The following is a 22,589-nucleotide window of genomic DNA, read 5'->3' as shown; positions in this document are numbered from 1 at the left end:
TTCTTATCTGTGGTGTGCCTGTTAGCACATTTGATGTGTGACTTTCTGCAAGTCATTTCAAGTCCACTGTGACCTCAAAGTCGTCTTCTTTCAATTCTACTTCGACACTTTTAGGACCAAAACAGGCTCTGATGGATCACCCTGGTGATACAGCATCACAATGCCGCAGAAAGGAAAATATCAAATTGCATGATGGGAAATTCAAGCTCAAAATTAGCTCAGGGAATGTCCGTTTCAAGTGGAGAGACGTACTATCAGTATCAGCCGTTTGTCCTCCCACCACACCCTCGGCCCTCAGTGTGAAGGCTTAATGACCGCTGACCTCAGAGCGATGACTGGACAGATGCTTCTCTTTCGTTGTGAAATCAGTTCTGCAGAAACGGAGCTTGAACGGCCGTGAGACGGCTGTCTGCAAGAGTGACTTTGACTTTTCTTATCTAACGCTGAGAACATCTGCACCGAGAGTGATGCCGTGGGATATTATCTCAAACGGAAAAGCAGAAGATCCTTGTTCCTTTTTTTATTTTTTTCCTTTTTTTATTTTCAGTAGCTGTTGATAGAGCTGACAGATCTCTCCCAGACTCACACTGGTTTAATCATTTCATATAGTTAAGTATTTCAAAACGCGCTGCATTGACAGTTGATCGTTTTAGGAGAACAGTGAATCGCAAAATTGAAAGTTCGGGCTCCATTTTCAATTTTGCGTTCACTTGGTCCTTAACGGGTAAAACGCTTAATATCTATCACACATTTTGTCAGGTCTTAACCTCTGGCTACATCTCTGTCATCATGAAAACAAAATCACTAGCTTTAAATCAGTGGTGGTACATAAGTAGCTCACATAGAGTTTGCTGAAAGTTTGTACGGTAAATATGAAGGTATCTTATCTAAAAAATGATGGTGAGCTAAACTAAGTGCATCCTTCAAAGTATAGGATCTAAATATTTCTTCTAGCACTGTTTAAATTGTTTGGTGTTGCTCCCTGTGTCAGGTGTTTCTGTTCCTGATATCAGGACTCTCATCTGTACAGTGGATCATACATTCCCGTCCATGTCAATGAACCTGTGGAGCAGTGCTGAGCCCTTTCAATGACATCATCAGTATGACACCCATGTTAATCACAGCAGAGTTCAATGGGTGGATCAGCACCGACACCGCTCTGGTGTTGCCGTGTGCCTCAGATTCTGATTCACTGGTCAAATATTGCGACCTCTCTCTGGATTTAAAATCCACCCAAGCTTCAGAGATTTCATCATTAAGACCTTCCCTAGCCCAAAAATGTCATTGTTTTGATTATTTCACAACTCTGACGGATGATACATCAACAGCCTCACAAACTAGTGTCACGTATGAAAAGCAAAGCCCCGTCATCACGGTAGCCTACCCGTCAAGTGACACACTTGAAATTTAAATGTCCTTCAAATCATTTATTCGTATCTTATTTATTCTGACTTAAAGTCTCTGCAGAGCTTCCTGTAAGGTTTGAGATAATTTAAATTCTTCTTCGTGTATTTATGAGCCAGCCCCAAACTAACTGGATGATTTAATGCTAGTGGAAGTTGTTGTATTAGTCATAGGTTAGTGTGATATTTTATATGGTTTAATTTAAATTGTTCATGTGTTGATGAAGTGCTGTTATCAATATTTAACTGGAAGCACCTTATAACAACGGGCTCACGGTATTAGCCTAATGTAGAATTTAGCTCTAGAAATACAGCAAATTTAAAGAATAACAAATAATTTATCTATTTGAGTGATTTCTGAACCATTTCATATTCCACTAGAAGGGTTATTTCACTAAATGACATTACAGTGTGGATTATATTGCATTGTATTGCTATAACCTTCAATTGAACACTAAATCAGTGTAGCAGAAGAAGAGTGAACCCCGGCTGTGCCCGTGTCACTGCTGCCCTCTGTCGGTTCATGTTGCGTCGCCCTCCGGGGCACTAGGGGGCGCTGTCCGCTCGCGAGACGTCCCGCTGGAGAAAAGTTGCCAAGTCAACCTTCCGCTGCACAGAGACACATTTTACCCGGGAGGAAGAGGAGCGAACACTGCTCAAAATGGTGAGTTAAACTTTCAGATATACGCGTATTGCGAATGGTCCGGATGTGTAGAGACGTGTTTGACGGTAGTAAAGCGTTTCCAGCCGACTGAGGCTCGGATGTTCGCGGATGTTTGCGGTTGTTCGCTCGGTGTGCTGCGACGCTCCAGCGTGGCGCTTCCATGGCTGACGAAACCTCAGCTGACCAGCATAGAAAACACTTACACCAATCTTTTAAAAAGTCCTTTTTATTGTGACATTGTCGCCATCGTGACGTCTAGAACACCCGACACCCCTGTGGCTCGTTAACATGATACTCATCCGGTTACAGCTTGCATGCTAACATCCCGCCTGGTTCTCTCTCTCAGGGTTTCGTCAAAGTGGTGAAGAGCAGGGCCTACTTCAAGAGATATCAAGTCAAATTCAGAAGAAGAAGAGGTAAGATTATATCCTCTATACACCAGCTCCACAGCCCCCATTGTGATCATGCACCATAAAGCCGCGCTCATTTCTAAAATCCCTGACTCTTTCCAGAGGGGAAAACGGACTTCTTTGCCCGCAAACGCCTGGTCGTGCAGGACAAGAACAAGTACAATACACCCAAGTACCGAATGATCGTCCGGTTCTCCAACAGGGACATCTGCTGCCAGGTAAGTGACCGTTACCGGGTCAAACTCACGTGGTCACACATTTTCAAAATGACCGTACTCACCCACTCTTGTCTGTCTCGTCCAGATCGCATACGCCAAGATCGAAGGAGACCAGATTGTGTGTGCTTCCTACTCTCACGAGTTGCCCAAATACGGCATCGCAGTAGGCCTCACCAACTACGCTGCGGCCTACTGCACGGGGCTGCTGCTGGCTCGCCGGGTAAGAGCACATGCTAACACACAGAACGCTACAGATGTTTACTACTATGTTTCTCAAGAGTTTTCTCACATTATTACTCCCTTCTTTTTTTTTTTTAGCTGCTGCAAAAGTTTGGTATGGACCAGGTTTACGAGGGCCAGGTAGAGGTGACGGGAGACGAGTTCAACGTAGAGAGTGTTGACGGACAGCCGGGGGCCTTCACCTGTTACCTGGATGCCGGCCTTGCCAGAACCACCACTGGCAACAAGGTGTTCGGCGCTGTGAAGGGGGCAGTCGACGGAGGGCTGGCCATTCCACACAGGTCAGCATGATCACGACTTTTTTTCCACTAGATGTGTGGTTTCAAGTGATGGAAGTGCTGCTTGAGTTTTACTTCCAAACTACGTCTGACATTACACTAATAAAACTCACCGATAGGGGACGTTAGTCAGACATCTCCCTATTGTGTAAAGCCAAATCCTAATATAGTTTTGCACAGTGGGTCAGTGATTTGGTTGGTTTCCAGGCAACCATACTGGTCCATTGGTTATTGGTCCTCTGCTTCTTGATGATGTTACAAAGCACACTGAGCAAAATGTAGTTGGTCCTTCATTTGCATTAGCTGATGTTTACTGTCCTTTCAAGACGGGGCTGAGAGAAGCACGACGACCCAAAGCAAACATGTTACCTGCGATTGTTTAGCCGAGCATCATGGAAGACGAGCATAATGACAAGAAACCACCATTTTCTTTTGGGGGGGAAACATGTAAGTGTAAAAATGCTGTCAACTGAGAGTCACTAACATGTTCTGATCTCTGCCCTTCCCTGTTTCTAGTCTAAAACGTTTCCCCGGTTACGACGTGGAGAGTAAAGAGTTCAATGCAGAGGTGCACCGGAAACACATCATGGGCATGAACGTGGCAGACTACATGGCGTACCTGATGGAGGAGGACGAGGACGCCTACAAGAAACAATTCTCTCGCTTCATCAAGAACGGCGTCGCACCAGACACGGTGAGATGAAGGCTCTTCACCCATAAATATATAGACACCTCGTCACACTTTAAGATGGCAATGTGGCCATACTTGCACACATGCAAACCTCATTGTCCACACCGTCAGCCATCTTTACTTGATGGCTTTAAACTTAGAATTCAATGATTCAGCGTGGCTTGTATCCAGGCAGTGTGAGAAATATTTCCAGTAAATTTAACTGAGAGCATAATCTTCAAAAACATGTAACATACAGCCCTCACCAATATTAGATTATTTATATCTAGCTGTGTGTAGTTCCCTACATTCTGGATGTCATTTAGAAATGCTGCCTCCATTTCATTACTTGTCCACTAGAGGGCAGTCAAGTGTATTTTAAAATAAAATGTACATTTCAGAACTGTATAAGAATGTTGCAACAGTAAATGTCACATCTGCACATTTACCTGCTATGTAATACTCCTGTGTTTGGTGGTTCTCTGCTTCTTGATGATGTTAAAAAGCACACTGAGCAAAATGTAGTTGGTCCTTCATTTGCATTAGCTGATGTTTACTGTCCTTTCAAGACGGGGCTGAGAGAAGCACGATGAGTCACCAAGCACAGAGTGAAACACCCCAGACGCGGTGCATTAACACGTGGGTCCTTTATGTTCTTTATAGGTCGAAGGAATGTACAAAAAAGCACACGCCGCCATCAGAGCGAACCCCGCCCACGAAAAGAAACCCGTGAAAGACGTCAAGAAAAAGAGGTGGGTTCTTATTTCCACATCTTCATTGCTTTTTCTTTTCTCTCCCAGTATTGGGGATACTGCAGAATTGAAAGGTGAATTCTCACGACCTAACTGGTGAAACAACGATGTCACGTTATTGATGAGCTCTGAAATCACTGTGTATTAAAAGCAAGCTCCCTGTCTGAGTATTGAATACATGTGCTGGGAGGCTCCCAGTGCTGAGCGGACAAACATTTCCTGATGGTGAGCTGAATGTTAATGGAGCCGTCGTTGTGATTCTTTCCGGGCAGGTGGAATCGCGCCAAGTTATCTCTGGCACAGAGGAAGGACCGCGTCGCCCAGAAAAAAGCCAGCTTCTTACGAGCACAACAACAAGAAGCAGAGGACGGTTAGGGGCTCTCCTGCAAAAACACAGCACTCATCACAGACAAATAAATTTATTGCAAACTCAAACTGTTGTCTCAGGAAATACTTTTGTTTTTTCTTGTGTTGTGTGGTTGCAGGCATGATTATTTATTTTAAAGGTTATGGCTTTGTTTGCTTTTAATTGTTTAAATTACACCCTGGGCTAATATTTACAGTGATCTTTAATCTGCCTGAATGACTACGTATGATAATGGCTCAGTGTGGTGAAGAGTTGAACAGATTGGACAAGTTACAGTGAAATGGTATGTAGTTTAATTGTGCAAAAATCATGCTGGTCTCTTCAATGCGTAAACCTTTTTTTTTTTCTTCTACATTTTCAAAATTCAAACTGCAGCGTTGACCACAAGCTTGACATGCTTTTATAGGTCATGTCTGTTCTGAAATGCAGTTAAAGTGGTTAAACAAGTCAGGTTGTTGACTCGGTGACAGCAACTTCACAACAGCAACGTCTGGAAAGGATCATGAAAAATACTTTACACAGCATTCAATTGTGATCGAGAGTTGATCGAGATCTCCACCGTCGCCGGTGGTGGACATTCATAAATGATTTCAGCATGATCTCTATGGCACTGACACGAAATACAAACAATAATGTGATACAGCACATTACCACAAATTCTCTTATCAGCAGATAAAGTTCACATCCCAAATAAAATGCGTTAATATCCTTGGTGTCATTGGTGCAGCATGATATCACATGGAACATACAGCACAGTGAAGTACACTTATCAGGATGTGGGATACTGACCAATACCATCACGTTGCCTCAATTTATTATGTAGTTGAGTGACAAAAGGAAAAACTTGTTTGTCACTAAGTTAAAGGAGAAGTCTGGTTATATTCTATATTTTAATTGTCGACTTAACCAAGACGAACCTACAACAGTCTATTTCTCACATAGTTGCACTGCTCGACAAGTAGTTAGTGTCCTGCTGCCGCTGTAGATTCTCATTATTGCACCAAATGTGTATTAATATCTGACTGGAAGTCTTTCTGGTTGAGTAACCTTAGCCAAAAACTACAGCTGTTGTAGAAAATGATTGTATACCCCCATAGGGCAGAAAAAGGCTTTCAGCAGCATAACAGAAATCGGACAGTACTTGGCAATAAGGGAAAGCACTGTTTTGGTCTTTTGGATAATTTTGAATATCACTTATCCTTTAAAAAGGTACACTCCATAATTATGCCATGGTGACCAGTAGCACCCTTAACATACCGGTATTCAAATCAAGGAGCTCATCTTAAAATCTAACACATCAGATTGCAGATTTTTTTTTAAACCCTTGTTTGCCATTTTAGTCCAAATCTGCACAATTGTGTAAAAAAAACAGCCATTTGATCAGCCAGCTCTTTAGATAAACAGAAAAACCTGTTTACGGACCTGTTTTCCAGTAGTGCCCCCGAAACATTCCACTGTGGTGAACAATACATTATAACACGAGTGCATGAATGGTTTTAAGTGTGACTGATGGCAACATGCAATCATTCGCTTCATTTATATTTTAAAGTATATGGACGTGTTTTCGAGACCCCAAACGTCTGAAACGAGGATAGGGGAGGTAGAGTCTCCATCAGAGTCTGACCATTCGTGAGTGTTAAGAGTTGATAAAAACTAAGTTTAAATTTGCTAGTCCTAAATCACAGCGTATTCAACACGTGGGGAGGAACTGAGGGGCTTCCTCTCCTCGTCACGAGTCCTTGGTGTGTGAGATCTGTCTCCACAGCAGAGCCTTCAGGTTGTTGAGAATAAGCGAGTGCTCCATGTTCATCTGTCCAGCATTCCCCTTGAGAGCCATGCAGGCGTACAGCTGCCTCTCCAGCTCCTCTCTGAGCCCTGACGGCGCCCCCCGCAGGAGGTAGTCCTTCAGTGTGCCGCATGCCTTCGCCAGGTTCGGCTGAACCGGCTCCTCCCTGCACCGCTTCTCCGACACGTCACATGACGTCTGGCAGTCCACCGCGTACACGCAGTCGGCGTCGGTCTCGCACCTCAGCACCCGCATGGTGCGCCTGAACTCGTCCTCGGGGACCACCGCCCGGGTGTTAGTCAGACGGAGCTCGTGGCGGTCGGTGTAGCCAAAGTGTGCCGCGGCGAGGTCGCAGATCAGGAAGCTGCCGTAGGTGCCGTGGAAGATGTCCTCCACCAGCTCCAGGAGGCCCATGGAGATCTTAGCTTTGCGGGGCCACGAGGGTGTGAACCACTGGTCCATAGTGCGCTGCATGCCACTGGGCACCCAGGACACCAGCGGCCAGGGGAGGGACAAACCGTACAGGGGCCCGTAGGGGACTCGCTCCGTCATGTACAGGTCTCCGCAGTAACCAAGGAGGCGGGGAGTGTGTCCACGGTCCTGGAGCAGCAGGCCCAGCAGCACCTCCAAAAGCAAACGCACAATTTTGTATCACCAAACAACTTGAAGTTATTTCATGTTTGATGATGTAGAAAAACAACATATTTGGGGCCACAGATAACAGTTTAATTTCCCTGCTCGTTTGCTACTTTACCTCATCCATCTGCAGGAGGGCCCATGTAGAGCGGGCTTCTGGCAGGGACACACGTCCGTCTTTGTTGCCATCAGCGACCGAGAGGATCTGGCTGACGAGGCTGGCGAGGTTAGCCTGCTCTCCGAGCTTGGACTGATGAAAAGAGAGAGACAGAGACTTGAAGTGGGTCGTTCCGGGCTTTAATCCGTCGTGCCTAGACTGGAATATTTGGTTCTGTCTGAACCTCTCTGAGTCCTTTACCTTGAGGTGGTTCAAGACCATCTCTCTGAACTTCTCCACGGATGTGCCTCTGGTGGGCTTGTCGAACACCGGGGCTTCCCTCCGTGGCTCCGGCTCCTCGCCCAGCTCGTAGTGCACGACCTCCCCCAACTTACAGCGGATGATCCCATCGTGGTCTCCCCAGCTTCCCGTGTACACCTGGGAAACAAAAATGCATAAAAACCCAAACGTAAGCAGGCTGAAGGACGCGAGTAGTTTAACAGAAAGTCACATTTGTCTCCTACCTGGTTATTTGGCAGCGTGGACAGACACCGGCTCAGGTAGAGTGTGTCTTTGTCACACAGGCTGCTGCAGGCAGAGCCCCCGATGATTCCCTTCCTGTATTTATCACACTTGAGAAAGAGAGAAAATGCAGAGAAGTGATTGTGATTTGGTCCTTATAACTATATTCAACCCATTATATTGGGTCCTGCTGTTCTGATAATTCAAAAGCAGGAATATTCCAGCACAAGAAGTATTGTTTTATGGCGACACAGAGATCATACTCTACCCTGGGGTTGCCAGGTGTCATTTTTAAACGCTTCTTAATGACTAGGTGTTCCATGCAGTGGTAATTGCAAAATAAAAAGCCCATTACAAAACTCAGGGGTCAAAACAAACAAAGCCATTACTCACAATAGCGTTCTTGCACTCATGTCCTCTGCAGAGCTCCGTGTAGGCGGAGTATTGCACATAAAGCACCCAGCTCCCCACCAGCACAGTGAGCCACGTAAGGAACAGGTACTTCACGCGCACAAAGGAGATCCGAGCCTATAAGGGACAGAAACAGGAACTCTAAGTTCGATCCAGAGCCTGAAAATAGACCCTACAGAGCTAAGGTGAAAATGTGCACACGATTTTGTTCCCAGTGTCCAGACTGAGATGTACTCCCTGCATTAAAACATGTTATACAGGCACAGTACGGGTGCAGCAGACTTAATCAAACCTGATCGCATAATAGGTTACCACGGTGACCGTGTAAGGGTGTCTCATAACAAGGCGCTGGCTGGCTGATTACTCGCTATGTGCAACAATAGTTGATTAGATCCAGAGCCAGTTGCTCCAGTGTCACATGCCTTTCTGGTTATGGCGTGTTTAAGAAGAAAAATCTAATTGCTGCCTGTGTCACAGGATGCACCCATCACATGTCCCATTATGCGCCTTCGGACAGCGGTGCTGTTGTTTGTGAATCATGGTGCAAGTTAATGCAGCCAGTGACTTATTTGTGACTCATTTACTCCTAAAACTGTAAAGGTGACAATAAAAGCCCTCCGTTTTAATAATGTTTTACTCTAAATAATTGCTTCATTTGCGTTTTGAACAACTGAAGATCCCCATCATCCCTTTATTTTATGAAAATATAAGAAATATCTAATATCTCTATTTTTAATGGAATCGATATTCCTTCAATGGACGAATAAAATCATTATTTTAGCAGCAAGTGAAAGAGAAATGACTAAGAACACATTATTAGAAGGTGCAGTGGAGCTGTGTGGAAAAAAAAGAAGAAGTGGAAAAAGCACTGTGGTCAGATTTGCCATGTCATCTGTATGAGACTTTCACCGAAATCCAAACTGCAGTGAGTTTTTCCTCCAAAGACTGTAACTGCACTCGGGAGGATAAAGGGATTTTGATTCTCACGCTGATCACATGGCGGCAACGGCTTACGTCGTGTATAATTTGGCAGCATGCTGTTCCTCTCGATTCAGCTCCAGCACAGTTTTCCAAATCCCAACAAAATACGGACTGAGGCAGGCACCGAGCAAAAGCCTTTTTTTTTTCTATCTTTGATGCTCTGTGATTACTGCACTTGGTAAACAGCTCTGGCTTGGATGGAAGATTTGTTTTTCTGTTTTCTGTCCATACACTTTGCAGCACAAATTGAAGTATCAGAGCCATATTCCCATACAAAGACCAATTACTGTCACGACTGTTGAACTTTTTCGAATTTGATAGAAACACTAATGAGCTCAGGGGCCATTTTCATGAAATTTGTTCACACAAAATATGCAACGCTTCCCCACATGAAGACTGAAGAGCTACAGACTTCAAAGAAAAGAACAGGAAAACCAGAATATTTCCGCCTCCTTAGGGGCATTTTACCAAATTGTTCAATGGCAGCAGGAGGTTCCTTTAGCAGCTCTGTGTTCATCCCCTCTGCCGAGTTTATTTCAAACGCTCCGTGTCCTGAAGCGATGAACAAACAGATAGCGGGCCTCTAGGGAGCTGGAGTTATCAGGGGAGTACAAATCAACTACACACCGCTCTCAGATCGGACTCCTTTGGTACGCCTGTAGGTGTGAATAAGTAAGAAAATGTATGTGCATGGAACACACACACAGACAATATGGTGGGATAAGAGTCATGTGGGCATGTCGTCTGTGAGACGGTGTGTCTCAGCATGTTTGTGTGAACACATGATGAAGCCTGTGAGCTAAAGAAGTGAAACCTGAGCAACAAAGAGCTGCATCCTCCCTGTGGTGCTCCGCTGTTTGTCTTAGCCAAGATAACATTAGATAGACTTAATTAATCCCAAAGCAGGGGGATGAAGTGTCTCAAAAGTAGCTGAATACTATACATTAAAGCATGATATAGAGGGACTATGTGCTGCAGTATGTTTATCGTGTAAAACTGTTCTGTAAAATGTCGTTTGAACAGTAAGTTCAATAACAAAAAGTAATGCAAATATTACACTTGAGGAGTAGAATACTTTCCTCCAAATGAAAACATGTCTTTAAAATGTAACATGGTTAAGGTGGCAGCCTTATGAGACGTGGGGACAGGAAGTCATTTAAACTTGGGTTAAATGAGCAAAGTCCACAGTACAAAGCTGCAGTGCAAACGAGGGGTTAGCAGATATCAACAGTTCGACTCCATGCGTTGACCTTCATGAAGTATACATCATGGGACAATAGAGCCTCGGTATCACATCTTCATATTGTGTAAAAGGAGCAGGGTTTCTGTAGGTATTTGGGTAGTGTTTCCCCATGATGGACAGTAGTTTGGCCATCATCCTTTTCTCTCCTATTCTCTACGGAGTCCACAGAAAAACTGTCCCATTCCAAACTCTGCACCAAAACAGGAACAACTAACAAGGAGGACACAAGACCAGTGTGGCCAAAAATCCTAAGTAAACCTTGCTCTTCTATATATATACAGCTCCACTCAGGACTAAGAGGAACCACCTCTTCACACCGTGTTTGGGACAGGAACACATTTTAACACAAATACAGAATGAAATGTTATCTAATTATGGCTGTTATATTAACCAGCCCTCGAGGACACAGGAAACACTGGCGAGTGTTGTCCCTGATAAAATCAGCTCTCATGTGTTTCACCTCCTGAACTCTACTGTAGCGCGTGGACCAAAATCGGGATGCGCTGATTTTATTGTATGCAGTGTAGCAATATGTTCACTCTTCCCAAGAGTGAATGCCACCCTGTATTCCCTTCCTCATTCATAAGATATTTATTGTCGTTGATGGCAGCTAGTGATGAAACAACTGTGAGCTGTGTGAGTGAAAGTCGAGGCATCTTTTCAGTGAAATGTGAGAAGAAGTAAACTTAAAATGAAGTGAGATGAAATTCTCCGAATAAGATCCCTGTCTGGCTGTGGCGTATAAAGTCCTGGCAAGGATTACCTATCTCACATGTTGTTTACACTCTGAGAGGGAGGCCTCTGCTTTGCTCATCATTAACCACTCTGGATCAGAAGAAATACATGTCAACATAACCCTTCACCTGCAGTCACATTCCCCCGGTATGATATTGAAGCAGCCATCATCAGAGCAGCCCCAAAGAGGCACTGCCAGCTGTCAATCTGGTGTTACACCACGACAACCCAGGTACACACAGGTGCACTGTCCATCCACACACATCCCACAGAACACGACGATAATCCCATTTGCAAAAAAATATATATCAAACAATCATATTACCTGGAAATAGAAAGACTTTTTCACCCAGGCCCGTGGAAACAAACCCTTCGCCATCACACAAATAGATCATCTCAATACGTGGACCTGGCTGTGGGAGATCATCCAAAACATACGGGAGACGTCTTCCGCCTAAAACAACCAGGCTCGTTCACGAAACAGGTGGAAACGACCGCGCATTAGTAGACGTGAGCCCCCGCTGCGATCCACGGCCCCGGACCGTCGTCTGGTCTTGTCGGTCCGAATCGCTCCGATACTGCACTTTGCCTGCGCCTCTGCTCTTTGCAACAGCTGCTGATTTTCGACCAGAGCAACATACCTCAAACTGGCCTAGGAAGAGGTAGGGATCGCGGCGCAGGCGCAATTTGACCCTCCGCTGACAAAACGGGCTTTAAGCTTTCAGGTCGTCATCCAAAATTGACGAAGAATGTGTGTCAGCGGTGGATTCGCCAGTGCTTTTTATATCAATGATTCATTGCGAGTATTGCATGGACGCTAAAGTCTGAAGCTATGGCCGGGTCAAGCTAGCAAGCATATTACAAACGTCCGCTAATTATTTCACAATTAAAGCCTCACTGGTTGGTAGCCCAACTTCCGGTCACAATCACCAAAATAAAAATATACCTGTCAACACCAACAGCACCAGCGCCTATAGCGCTAGCGGGTGGCCACAGTTGGCACATTAAAAAAAACACTGCTTAGCTGAACTTGTGAACTAACGTGTTTATGCTATAATGTATAACCGTTTATTATTATTATTATTGCATTTTTTTTATATTGTATCTTTATCCACAAATACAGAAGACATTCAGCGCAAAATATACAGCGTTCGACCCAACAAAAAAAGTATATCGTATAAATATAATTGTAAGAGGCGGATATGCCCCGCTTCGTTAATGCCCTGCCTACATTTTCAAATGTTTGAAAAAGGGCGAACGTAGCAGCGACAGCCTCCAGTGAGCAGCAGCAGTCGTTTAAACGCTTCCCACAATGCACTCCCCGATCATCAGCGGGAAACCAAAATGGCGAACATGTTGGGGGAAAATGAACCGTTTGTTATCTTCTGACGAAGGCGCGAGCCCCGCAAGTTTCCGCGATATACTTTTGAGATAAAAATCGACCACAGAAGAAGCGGGATTTACAGCGGCCATTGCTGTTTAGTTATTTTGTTGTGCGAGTCATTTGTAGACGCGGAGAGGACCGAATGAGGTATTGTTGTCATTATGTTTTCTTCCTGTGGGGGGGTGGGTCCGACGGTCAGCGACCTCTCCGGGGTTAACGCTTCGCATGTGCGTTGTTCATGCTAACAATCAGGCCCGGCGGCTAGCTATCGCATATTTAAACATTTCAGTATGTAGCATGATTTCAAGCTGGGTCCTTTATCCTCGCTGGTGACGAATATTGTTCATGTTCACCCAGTATCCGAACAAAGGGAATCACGTTCTGACCCACAGTGGCTAAAGAGCAATGGAGGAAAAAAAAATCTAATCTAAAACCTCTAACGTTTGCGGCAGAAGCTAATATTATCAAGTGTTAATTTGTGTAAATACAAAGGTCACTTATATTAAATTATCTTTTATATGTTGTTTTTGGTTCAAAATTAGTAACATTTGCTTCCGTTTTAGACGGTGAATAGGCTATAGAAACACTTAGCATTGCCCTTAAGGTATATTACTGCATGGTTCGGGTTTATTACCAATTAGCACTAATTAAGAGTATAATCACCTGTTGTGTGTATCCACTGGATACACATTTTGAGCCATATAGCCTTCCTGTTGGTTGATATGTTACAAAGGTATTTCACTGATGGTCCAATTTCGTGTTGATTGCAATGTATTAATTTTTTGGTATTATTGAGGGTTTGTTTGTCATATAAATTAAATGTACCTTTTTTTTCCTTCACCACTTTCAGTGAAATACTCATTACGCCTCGTTACATCTGTACTTTAGATATATATTTTATTTAAAATTATTAGGACAAACTTGCTTATCTTTATGCAGTGAAAATACTGTCAAGATAAATATGGTTAATCTCATCCGTCATCCACCTTTTTCAGAGACTCTGGGGTTGTAGATCACCTGTCTGTCCATCGCAGAGCTCTCCCCCAGCGACAGCAGCAGGCTGTGTCCTTGTCGCCTACACGCCTTTCTGCTCGGGGAGAGTATGGAGAGGACGGCATGTCTGACAGGTTCACAGAAGGACAGGACGTCTTGGCCCGGTGGTCAGATGGCTTGTTCTACTTGGGAACAATCACCAAGGTTAGTGTCTTATTGGTTCTCACAGCACCACCAAATACTACAGTACACCAGATGCTGAAAAACAGGAAACAGCACAATGGGCTGGCCCTTAGGATGTCATGAGGTGCAAAAATTTAACTTTTTTTCGTTATGTTATTTACTCAAATGTAAAACAAGTCAGCTGTTGCTTAGCAGTTTTGATTGTAGGACTCTTCAAGTCTACTGGGCGAAATTCTCTAAAATAGGCTGATGTGACACAAACATTTGATCTTGTATCTTTTTTTTCTACTAGTGTGAAGATGCGAGATGCCTGGGCGGTATATTTAGGCTTTAACAACAGTGTGATGTTGAGGAAGACAAATCTATTTTTGTTTTCTCCTTCAGATAAATCGGGACAAGCAGCGGTGCTTTGTGGTTTTTGAGGATCGGTCAAAGTCTTGGGTTCTGTGGAAGCATATTCAGACAGGTAAGTTCTTTCAACTTCCAGATTTTCATTGATTTATATTTGATTAAAAAATAGTATTTATAAATAATCTAAAATATATGCTATTTTATTCCTGGCAACAACAGCACTTTATATTCCATAAAGTTTAGTAGGTAGCTTGTATTCTTGGTGTACTATTGTGCTGTCCACACCCCTGTCTGCCTTCCTCCATCTTATTTATCTCCCTACTCCTTACTGGCAGTTAACTGTCTACATTTTCTGGCATCAGTACAGCACAAGTGCACTGCCCACTTGTGAAGATGAGCATAGTGATAAAGAGAGGCTGGGTCCATAAAAAAGCATAATAGGATCTGTGATAGATTAAAGAAATGTAACATATTTCAACAAATATACACTATTAGAATGTATATATTTTTTTCTCTATCTTGACACATTTCAAATTGAGCTGATCCCCATGTTGCTGCACAGTTGAATGTACTCAGTATTGTATTGCTGATTTAAAAAGTTAACAGAAGCTCAAAGCCTTGTTTTCTGCTGGCCTCCAGTGGCTGCAGTTCTCACTTTGCTGCACCTGTAACCACACCCAGCCATGATGCAAGGGTGAAGTGAAAGCCTGTAAGTACATTTCTACTTCACTGCAGCAAAGGGAGAACTTCAACCACTGGAGGCCAGCAGAAAATAAGGCTTTAAGTGCCTGTAAATCTGTTCCTGTACCCGTTTTAAATCTGCAATATAATATTGAGTACATTCAACTGTGCAGCAACATGGGGATTGGCTAGAAAAATAAATATACATTCTAATGATCGTTATTTGTTGAAATATGTTACATTTAATTCACTTTGTCCTTGCATCACTGCTGGTTGTGGTTATGGGTACAACGGAACAACAGCCTGGTATTGGTATAATTTTGAGCTCTTTATCTCCTATTAACCCCCACTACTACAGGGGTGATGGATTGAATTCAATTAGAAAAATGTAAATTTAAATAAATGTCAGTCCTTAATAATCCAGATAATCTACAGTTTGAAAAATTTAAAAAAATAAATAAATCCCTATACTTAACACTGAGGTGCTCGGCTAGCCTTTACTCTGTCACAACCAGCCTTTTGTCCATTTCAGGGGATGAAGATGATGAAGACGATGAGGATGATGACATTGTGTGCTCTATATGCCAGGATGAAACTTCAGATGAACCCAATGAAATTGTCATTTGTGACAGATGTGGACAAGGTACTGTGCATTGACTCGGGTGCACTTCTTTTGTTATCCTCGAAACGGCCAACGTTTACATTCTTATCCAGTCTTTGTTCATCCATCTATTGAACTCTAATCTCTGGTCATCAAGGACATTTGTACTTCTCCAAAGACTGATCCAGTGGATGGCGGCTGCATGTTAATTTGTTCATTGTCTCTTAGGCTACCATCAGCTGTGCCACTCCCCGATCATCGATGCCTCTGTCATTGACTCAGATGACAAGTGGCTCTGCTCAGAGTGTGAGCTCACTTCTATACCTAAGGTACAGCCTTTCTATCGAGTATAGATATATGAAACCTTTAGTTGAATGCATGAGTTGATTACAGGAGCATGTATTGACAGGTTTTTGTGAGACTCATTATTTGCTTTGCCTTAACTGTAAAGCAAAGTGGACATAAGAGACTATAGAGTACAAGATAATCTACGGTGTAATTATAATGCATGTGAGTACATGACTATATGTTGAGGTAAACATGGCGTTTGTCTCACATTTGTTGACAGAGTACACATGTGAAGGAAGAGTCTACTGAACACTTTCTGCAGCAGCAGGATCAGCAGCAGCCTATGGAGCTGCACCTCTCTCTCCCTTATTCTCTGGATAAAATGGTCTGGGACCAGGGCCACAAGACTAACATGCAGCAGTGCTACTGCTACTGCGGAGGTCCAGGAGAGTGAGTAACACATTGCATACCCCTATCTATATTAATATACATATATGTCGATGTGTGTGTATGCATGTATGTGTCACGTGTTACTATTAATCACTTTCTTTTTCCTCTTTCCTTGAAGTTGGTACCTGAAGATGCTGCAGTGTAACGGGTGTCAGCAGTGGTTCCATGAGGCGTGTCTCCATTGCTTACAGAGGCCCATGCTCTACGGAGATCGGTGCAAATACCACTATTTTTCATCCATACTGCTGCAATACCAGTTTCCTATTAGCAAACAAACAACCATCATTTGAGTTAAAATGACTGCGAACAACCTTAAAGATTTAGTGAAACATTTTTTTCTTCCCTTTATTCTCTACTCCCGAGTTGTCCTACCCAAATAAATTAATTCATTTATAATATCCTTAGTATTGTGGTGTTACTCACCTCCACTTACACGTTTCATACATCAGTACACATTATCTTCTATTATTGCTTGGGTAACATTAACTTAATGTTCTCATATTTACTTTCAGAAAGGTGACCAAATGATTTTCCAGTGTAATAAGATACATTTTTGTGTTTTTGTAACTAGGTTTTATCTGTTTGTTTGTTCCGTCTGCAATGGTGGACCAGAGTTCCTGAGCCGACTGCCTCTCAGCTGGTAAGTAAATCTCAAGATGTGTGTTCAGCTTTGATTAAGAGTCTTCCTTGACAACAGTTGATTGCCTTTCTTTTCAAAATAAGTTATTTTTCAGATATAATGCCCCCTCTCAATGCTAGAGATGTATCATTAAGTTCCAGTCTTGCATGTATCTTGTTGTTTTCTACACTTGAGTTTGCCCCTAAACATGTTTGTTTTTTCTTTTCTTGACAATGTTTTTTGGAACCAGAGTGAGTGAATAAAACACTTCTTTACTAAATTGTTTCAGGGAGGACATCACACACCTGAGCCTGTACAACTTGAGTGTGATCCACAAGAAGAAGTACTTTGACTCTGAGATGCACCTGATGTCTTACATCAATGATAACTGGGAACTGCTGCAGCTGGGGGAGGTAAGGACACTACTTATCAAGTAACATGTTACTATTCACTACCTTTCATTTGGAACTATGCACCAGCGGCCATTTCTGGACACGCATACATTTATGTTAAGAGACATTTGTGCAGCTTAGTATTCAATATCAAAGAATGCATCTTTTGGATTTGTCAAAAGATGTCAGGAATTGCCAACCTGTTACATGTTAGCACTTTTCACACTATGTAGCTGCTTAATGCTCCACTACATCTTTAGTTTAAAGGAGACTAGCACCGTTGACATGTTCTAGAGGGTATATTAGTTTGAAATGATCCCTGGCTGCCAAATTAGGTTTTAAAACCATATGGTAATGATTTTCTGAAGTATTTACTTTTTTTTTTTCTTGCACCCTGTCTTCCCTGTTTCACGACCTCCCCTCCCCCACTACTGCAGCTCAATAACACTCCCAGATCAGAGCGATATGGAAATGTTCTGCAGGCATTGAACAACAACAGTAGCATGTAAGTCATTGCTTTACTGGTTAACCATTGATGTTGATAGCCTCAAGTTTTCAACACTTTTGTATTTTTTCGTGAATCCCATCTTTCCCATTTTTAAAAAAATATTTTTTTTATGTTTCTGCCTGTCATTACCCTCTCTTTTACCAGGTTCAAGTCGGGGAAAGAGGTAAAGAAAAAGAAGCATTTGTTTGGACTGAGGATTCGTTTTCCTCCTGCTCCCCCCAACTCTGATGAGAGAACCAGTAGAGGGATGGAAAGGGCTTCTCATAAGATCACCATCAAGAGACGCAAGTCCACCAAGGCGCCATCAGGCTTGAGGTAAGATGTAAAACGTGCAGTTGAAATTCTGAAGTAAAATGTTTTGGAATGTATGGGTTTCTCATTCATTGTAAGCTCTTGAATTTGATCTGCTGTATTTGAAAAAATTATACCACATGGGATCATGGATCATGTGTTTCATCATGTGTCACCACTTAACAGTTATGTTATTAAGGCACAATTGTCATTACTTGTGAATCTGGTGTGAATTGTTGCTGTAGGGCTTGCAGTACTTTAACCAATGGCACAGAGAAGAAGAAAAAGAGGAAGCAAGGAGCACGTTCTCTTCAGACTCTGGCTAAACCACAACGCAGTGAACTCTTATCCCAGGTGTGTGTGCATATTTAAGTCTTACGGGTTGTTCACACCGAACGGGAAGCACATTTTTCACACAATCAAATTACAGGTAAAGTCGATGCACAGTTGCACATTTGCGCAATAAGATTTCTGTGGTGTGACTTACGCAAATGAGGTGATTTTTTTTATTTTTTTTAAATTTTTTGACAAATTTGCGTGTGATGCTCTGACACTAAGTCAATCACCTTGAGTCTCCTTGGGTCATCACTCGTCACGCCGCTTTGTTTCCCGGTGTATCTGGGTCTTGCCAACGTGTACAAAGCAGTAATAGTTGTAATTTAGGTGAATACACTGGGACTCAGAAACTCGGATGACCACGCGAAAACACGAAAATTTGTGTTGCGTTTGGTGTGACCCCACCTTTAGTGAGCTCGGTGTTTAACATAGCTGTTGAGAAGGTATGTCATTTTGCATTCCTCTGTAAAGGCCTGAGGATGGACACACACACACACACACACACACACACACACACACACACACACACACACGCTCACACACTCTACAACCTTTTCTGGAGATCAAGAAACAAATGAAAAAGAAACCCACTGACATTTTGTCTTGTCTTTAGCGGGAAGCAAGAAAGCCGCCGCCACCACTAGAGCAACACACATTGGATCACTTAACCTCTATTAAGTAAGTGAGCAATTGTGGTGCAGAATTTCTACTCTAATAATCACTGTTCCACTGTGTAGTGGTGAATCTACTGTACTGTTGGAGCTGCACCACCTAACTAATGATTAATTTTTCTGTTTTTTGTTTTTACTTATTTACCAAAAAGATATTCATTTTCTCTCAGTTGAGTGTTTGTTGATTTAGCTCTTCGCACAGTAGCTGTAACTAACTTTCAGCAGCATTTTTTCTCTCTGGTGTATTTACATTTGATCCTTTTTTGTCTCTCTTTTTTTCCTTTTACCATCCCCACAACACCAGGAGTGAGATGTCTCCGCTGTCAACCTCAGATGTGGAATCCATTGGAGCCCTGAGCACCACAGAAACTACCTCAACTAGCATTTCAAGACAGTCCAGGTATGCTTGCTATTCAACTGCAACGTTTAACCCTTTCCCCCTTTTTGTATCCATGGTGCTTTGGAGGGCAGTGTTGGTCTGTCTGTTTGACTTTGGTCTAGACTGTAAATATCTCAACAGCTATTGGATGCATTGCCATGACATTTTGTACAGACATTCATAGTCTCTTATGAAATATCACAATGCCGTGATGGATTTCCTGTCTTATCTTCTAGCTCAACCATAAAGGTTAACATTTGAGTGAAATGTTTAAAACCATTGGATGGATTTACTTTTGGTTTTATGATTCCCTTTAGAATTGAAATCAGTTTTTGACTTCCTCTTTTCCTATCAAACGTCCTCCAGCTGTAGCTCCAGCAAGATGCGCACACCAGCCTGCATCATGCCCGTTTCTGCTCCACCCTTAAAGAGGAAACGTGGGCGGCCACGATGGGCCCTGCAGCCCCCAAACCCAGAGATTCACCCTCCCAGCCACCCAGACCCGAACCCCTCGGCTACGGAGATGGTGAGCCCACTCCCAGGGCTTCACTCCACAGACATAGTTCACGGCATGGACCCCAACAGCCAGCTCTCCCACCTCAAGACCTCCATCAGCAGCTATTTTGGCGCAGCAGGGCGACTGGCTTGTGGGGAAAAGTACAAAGTCCTGGCACGACGAGTGACCCTTGACGGCAAGGTGCAGTACCTGGTGGAGTGGGAAGGAGTTACTGCCTCCTAGACTTGTCACTGTAGTCATCACTTCTAACTTTTAACCAGTCCCGGCAAGAGGTTTGTGGCTGTTAAGGACATGAACACAGCCTGTATTCAGAGCATTAATTGATGAATGCATTTCTTTAGTTTAGACAGGAGAAAGTGTTGCCTGTTCAGCTTACTGTAAAGCCTACTGGTTCAGTGCACATTTAAACATGTCTTTTCTTCACCCGTTTTAAAGATTACAATTCATTGATCAAGACGAGGCATGGTCATCATACAACATACACCATATTTGTGTTATTCTGCTTATAACTTACATTGCTTTGAATGTTTACAGCAAATCCCATCCATTCAGGGGAAAGAAATTGCAGTGTACTGTGTACTGCAACTGTAGGCTTACAGTGACATATTATTATTGTAATTAATTTTTAATCCAGTGATATGCTTTTCATTTCCAGACCAGTTAAGTATGAAACTGTAAGGTTTTTGTGACGGAATGTAGTCGATCAGGCATTAAATGGTGAATCGTGGAGAATAAGCGGAAGAGGGGCGCATTTAAGGACTTTTCATCAATTTCACAACTTCAATCAATGCAATGAACAATTACATACTTAAGTTGGGTCAACATTTATTTTCTTACCAATTTGATGATTAAATGTGTGTCGATTTCACAACAGTGTCCCCTCCTCTAGTTCCAGCTTCGAGTACATCTTGTTGCCGTTGGCAGAAATATCCTTCAGTGGAGCCAAAACAAAAAAAACAACAACGGATGTGCTGCTGCAATTGTTTAATTTTATATAGAATTATACTACATTTATTATTTCCTTTTCCACTTGTACTTCCTCAAGTCTTTTTTTGTCCTGTATTTTCTTCTTTTTTTATTATTGATCGCACATATCAAATTATATCTGTTTGGACGTCATCTAATTTTGAACTGTTTGTTTGAGATTTTCAGCTCCTACAAAGCAGCGTTTCCCCCCATGGTAAAGTTCTTTAAATCAATTATGTTGGTCATAGCTCAATGTTAAAATTTAAATGCGAGATTCTGAAAATAACATTCCGTAAATTAAGTGTAATTTCAGTGTTTAAATGTTCAGAAGCCGGAAGAAAAGGGGACTTCTAGTAAAATTGTTTGTTCTAAAGATTTTTTTTCAAAGTTAAGATATTATACTGCCTTAGTTAACCTTTTTATAACCTTTTTGATTTGACATTGATTAAAACGACTTAACTTCATACTGAAATCTTTAAGGACCTATTTAGTTTTTACTTTGTTTAATAGCTATTAAAAAAAAATAATGATGCGCTACGTAAATTGAATGTTGTTGAACCATTTTCCATTCATAGTTTCAGATGTTTTTTTTTTTTTTTGTGCTGCCTATGCAAGTTAATCCTTGGTAAATGTTCAGTCATATAATTGGATCATGCAGCTTGACAAAGGCAAGGATTATTATTACGATGATGATGATTTGACTTAGTTGGTAAATTATCTGTGATTGGTGCAAAAATGCACTTACTATCTTTCACAATCGAGTTCACCTTGAAGTCTACACACTCAGGATATGTCCAAAAACATCACTGTTATTGCATAGGCCCGCATTTTCAGCTTGACCAGAGGTTTAGATATAAGTTATTCACTCAGTGTTGTTGGTCAGTATTTTATATCAGGTCCGCTGTTTGTCATATTACTTTTGAAATGTATGTTTAAAAAAAAAAAAAGATTGAAAGAAACGTTTTTTTTTTTAACTCTGAACTTCTGAGCAAAATAATTTGTAGTCCATTTCTACTGCTACACTTGCTTGTTTAATCTGAGTCAGGAAACAATCACTGGATAACTAATATGCTGTATGTCATTGCATGAGGTAAATACTCTGTTTGTTCGGCTTTCTCTTTAATGAGATGCTTCTGTTTTTTTGTTTTATTAATGGACAGAGCTTTTGACATCGATACCTCTTAATTGTATGGATCTGGTCAGTGTATTTGAAGCTCCTCCTCTGTTCAGCCAGTGTCTCAGCCTACATGTTGCTGCCACACCGGCTTCCAGCAGGCTTGTACAGCCAAAGAACATACATGTAATTTCTGCTTTGTCTCTTGAGATTCTTCTTATTACATTTTTATACATCATTATATAGGTTGACGTGATACTTCTGAACCTGTTTAGTTAAAGGATGAATAAAAGCCGATATTTTGAACTGTTGTGTAGTCACTGTTTAATGTCTGCAAGGAGTTGATATTTCAGTAGCACCTCCTCACCCAAAGCTACAATCTGACATTAATGCTGCCTTCACGTACCTTCAGTTATGGTATATAATTATTTTTACCTTGTCCACACTTCCCG

The 22,589-nt window shown here is 42.3% G+C and overlaps 3 protein-coding genes across 5 annotated transcripts; 2 read left to right on the top strand and 1 right to left on the bottom strand.

The window, feature by feature from the left end:
* Positions 1-1,979: 1,979 nt before the first annotated feature.
* rpl5a (ribosomal protein L5a) lies at positions 1,980-5,068 on the top strand. The gene is made up of 8 exons (XM_084008093.1): positions 1,980-2,067; positions 2,414-2,483; positions 2,580-2,695; positions 2,781-2,915; positions 3,014-3,216; positions 3,730-3,907; positions 4,547-4,635; positions 4,908-5,068. The coding sequence occupies exons 1-8, from the start codon at positions 2,065-2,067 to the stop codon at positions 5,008-5,010; spliced, it is 897 nt and encodes a 298-aa protein (XP_083864219.1). The 5' UTR covers positions 1,980-2,064; the 3' UTR covers positions 5,011-5,068.
* Positions 5,069-5,256: 188 nt separating this feature from the next.
* dipk1aa (divergent protein kinase domain 1Aa) lies at positions 5,257-12,241 on the bottom strand. The gene is made up of 6 exons (XM_084008089.1): positions 11,739-12,241; positions 8,437-8,571; positions 8,046-8,153; positions 7,783-7,959; positions 7,543-7,674; positions 5,257-7,412 (listed from the first exon to the last, which is right to left on the bottom strand). Exons 1-6 carry the CDS (start codon positions 11,790-11,792, stop codon positions 6,732-6,734), a joined length of 1,287 nt encoding a protein of 428 aa, XP_083864215.1. The 5' UTR covers positions 11,793-12,241; the 3' UTR covers positions 5,257-6,731.
* Positions 12,242-12,704: 463 nt separating this feature from the next.
* Positions 12,705-22,443, top strand: mtf2 (metal response element binding transcription factor 2). Of its 3 annotated transcripts, none has more exons than XM_084008224.1 (15): positions 12,705-12,944; positions 13,793-13,994; positions 14,358-14,439; positions 15,538-15,648; positions 15,835-15,935; positions 16,175-16,344; positions 16,463-16,558; positions 16,916-16,984; positions 17,253-17,376; positions 17,793-17,860; positions 18,008-18,178; positions 18,400-18,508; positions 19,104-19,168; positions 19,466-19,561; positions 19,907-22,443. In XM_084008224.1, exons 1-15 carry the CDS (start codon positions 12,940-12,942, stop codon positions 20,277-20,279), a joined length of 1,842 nt encoding a protein of 613 aa, XP_083864350.1. In that variant the 5' UTR covers positions 12,705-12,939; the 3' UTR covers positions 20,280-22,443. The 3 variants fall into 3 exon arrangements, with proteins under 3 accessions (XP_083864350.1, XP_083864351.1, XP_083864352.1); XM_084008225.1 differs by having other exon boundaries at positions 18,400-18,509; positions 19,108-19,168; XM_084008226.1 differs by having other exon boundaries at positions 18,400-18,512; positions 19,111-19,168.
* Positions 22,444-22,589: the final 146 nt, after the last annotated feature.

This window comes from Eutrigla gurnardus (assembly GCF_963514095.1).
Source record: "Eutrigla gurnardus genome assembly, chromosome: 4".
Classification (NCBI taxonomy): Eukaryota; Metazoa; Chordata; class Actinopteri; order Perciformes; family Triglidae; genus Eutrigla; species Eutrigla gurnardus.
Note: the sequence above shows the minus strand (reverse complement) of the source record. Positions and strands in the feature narration are given on the sequence as shown.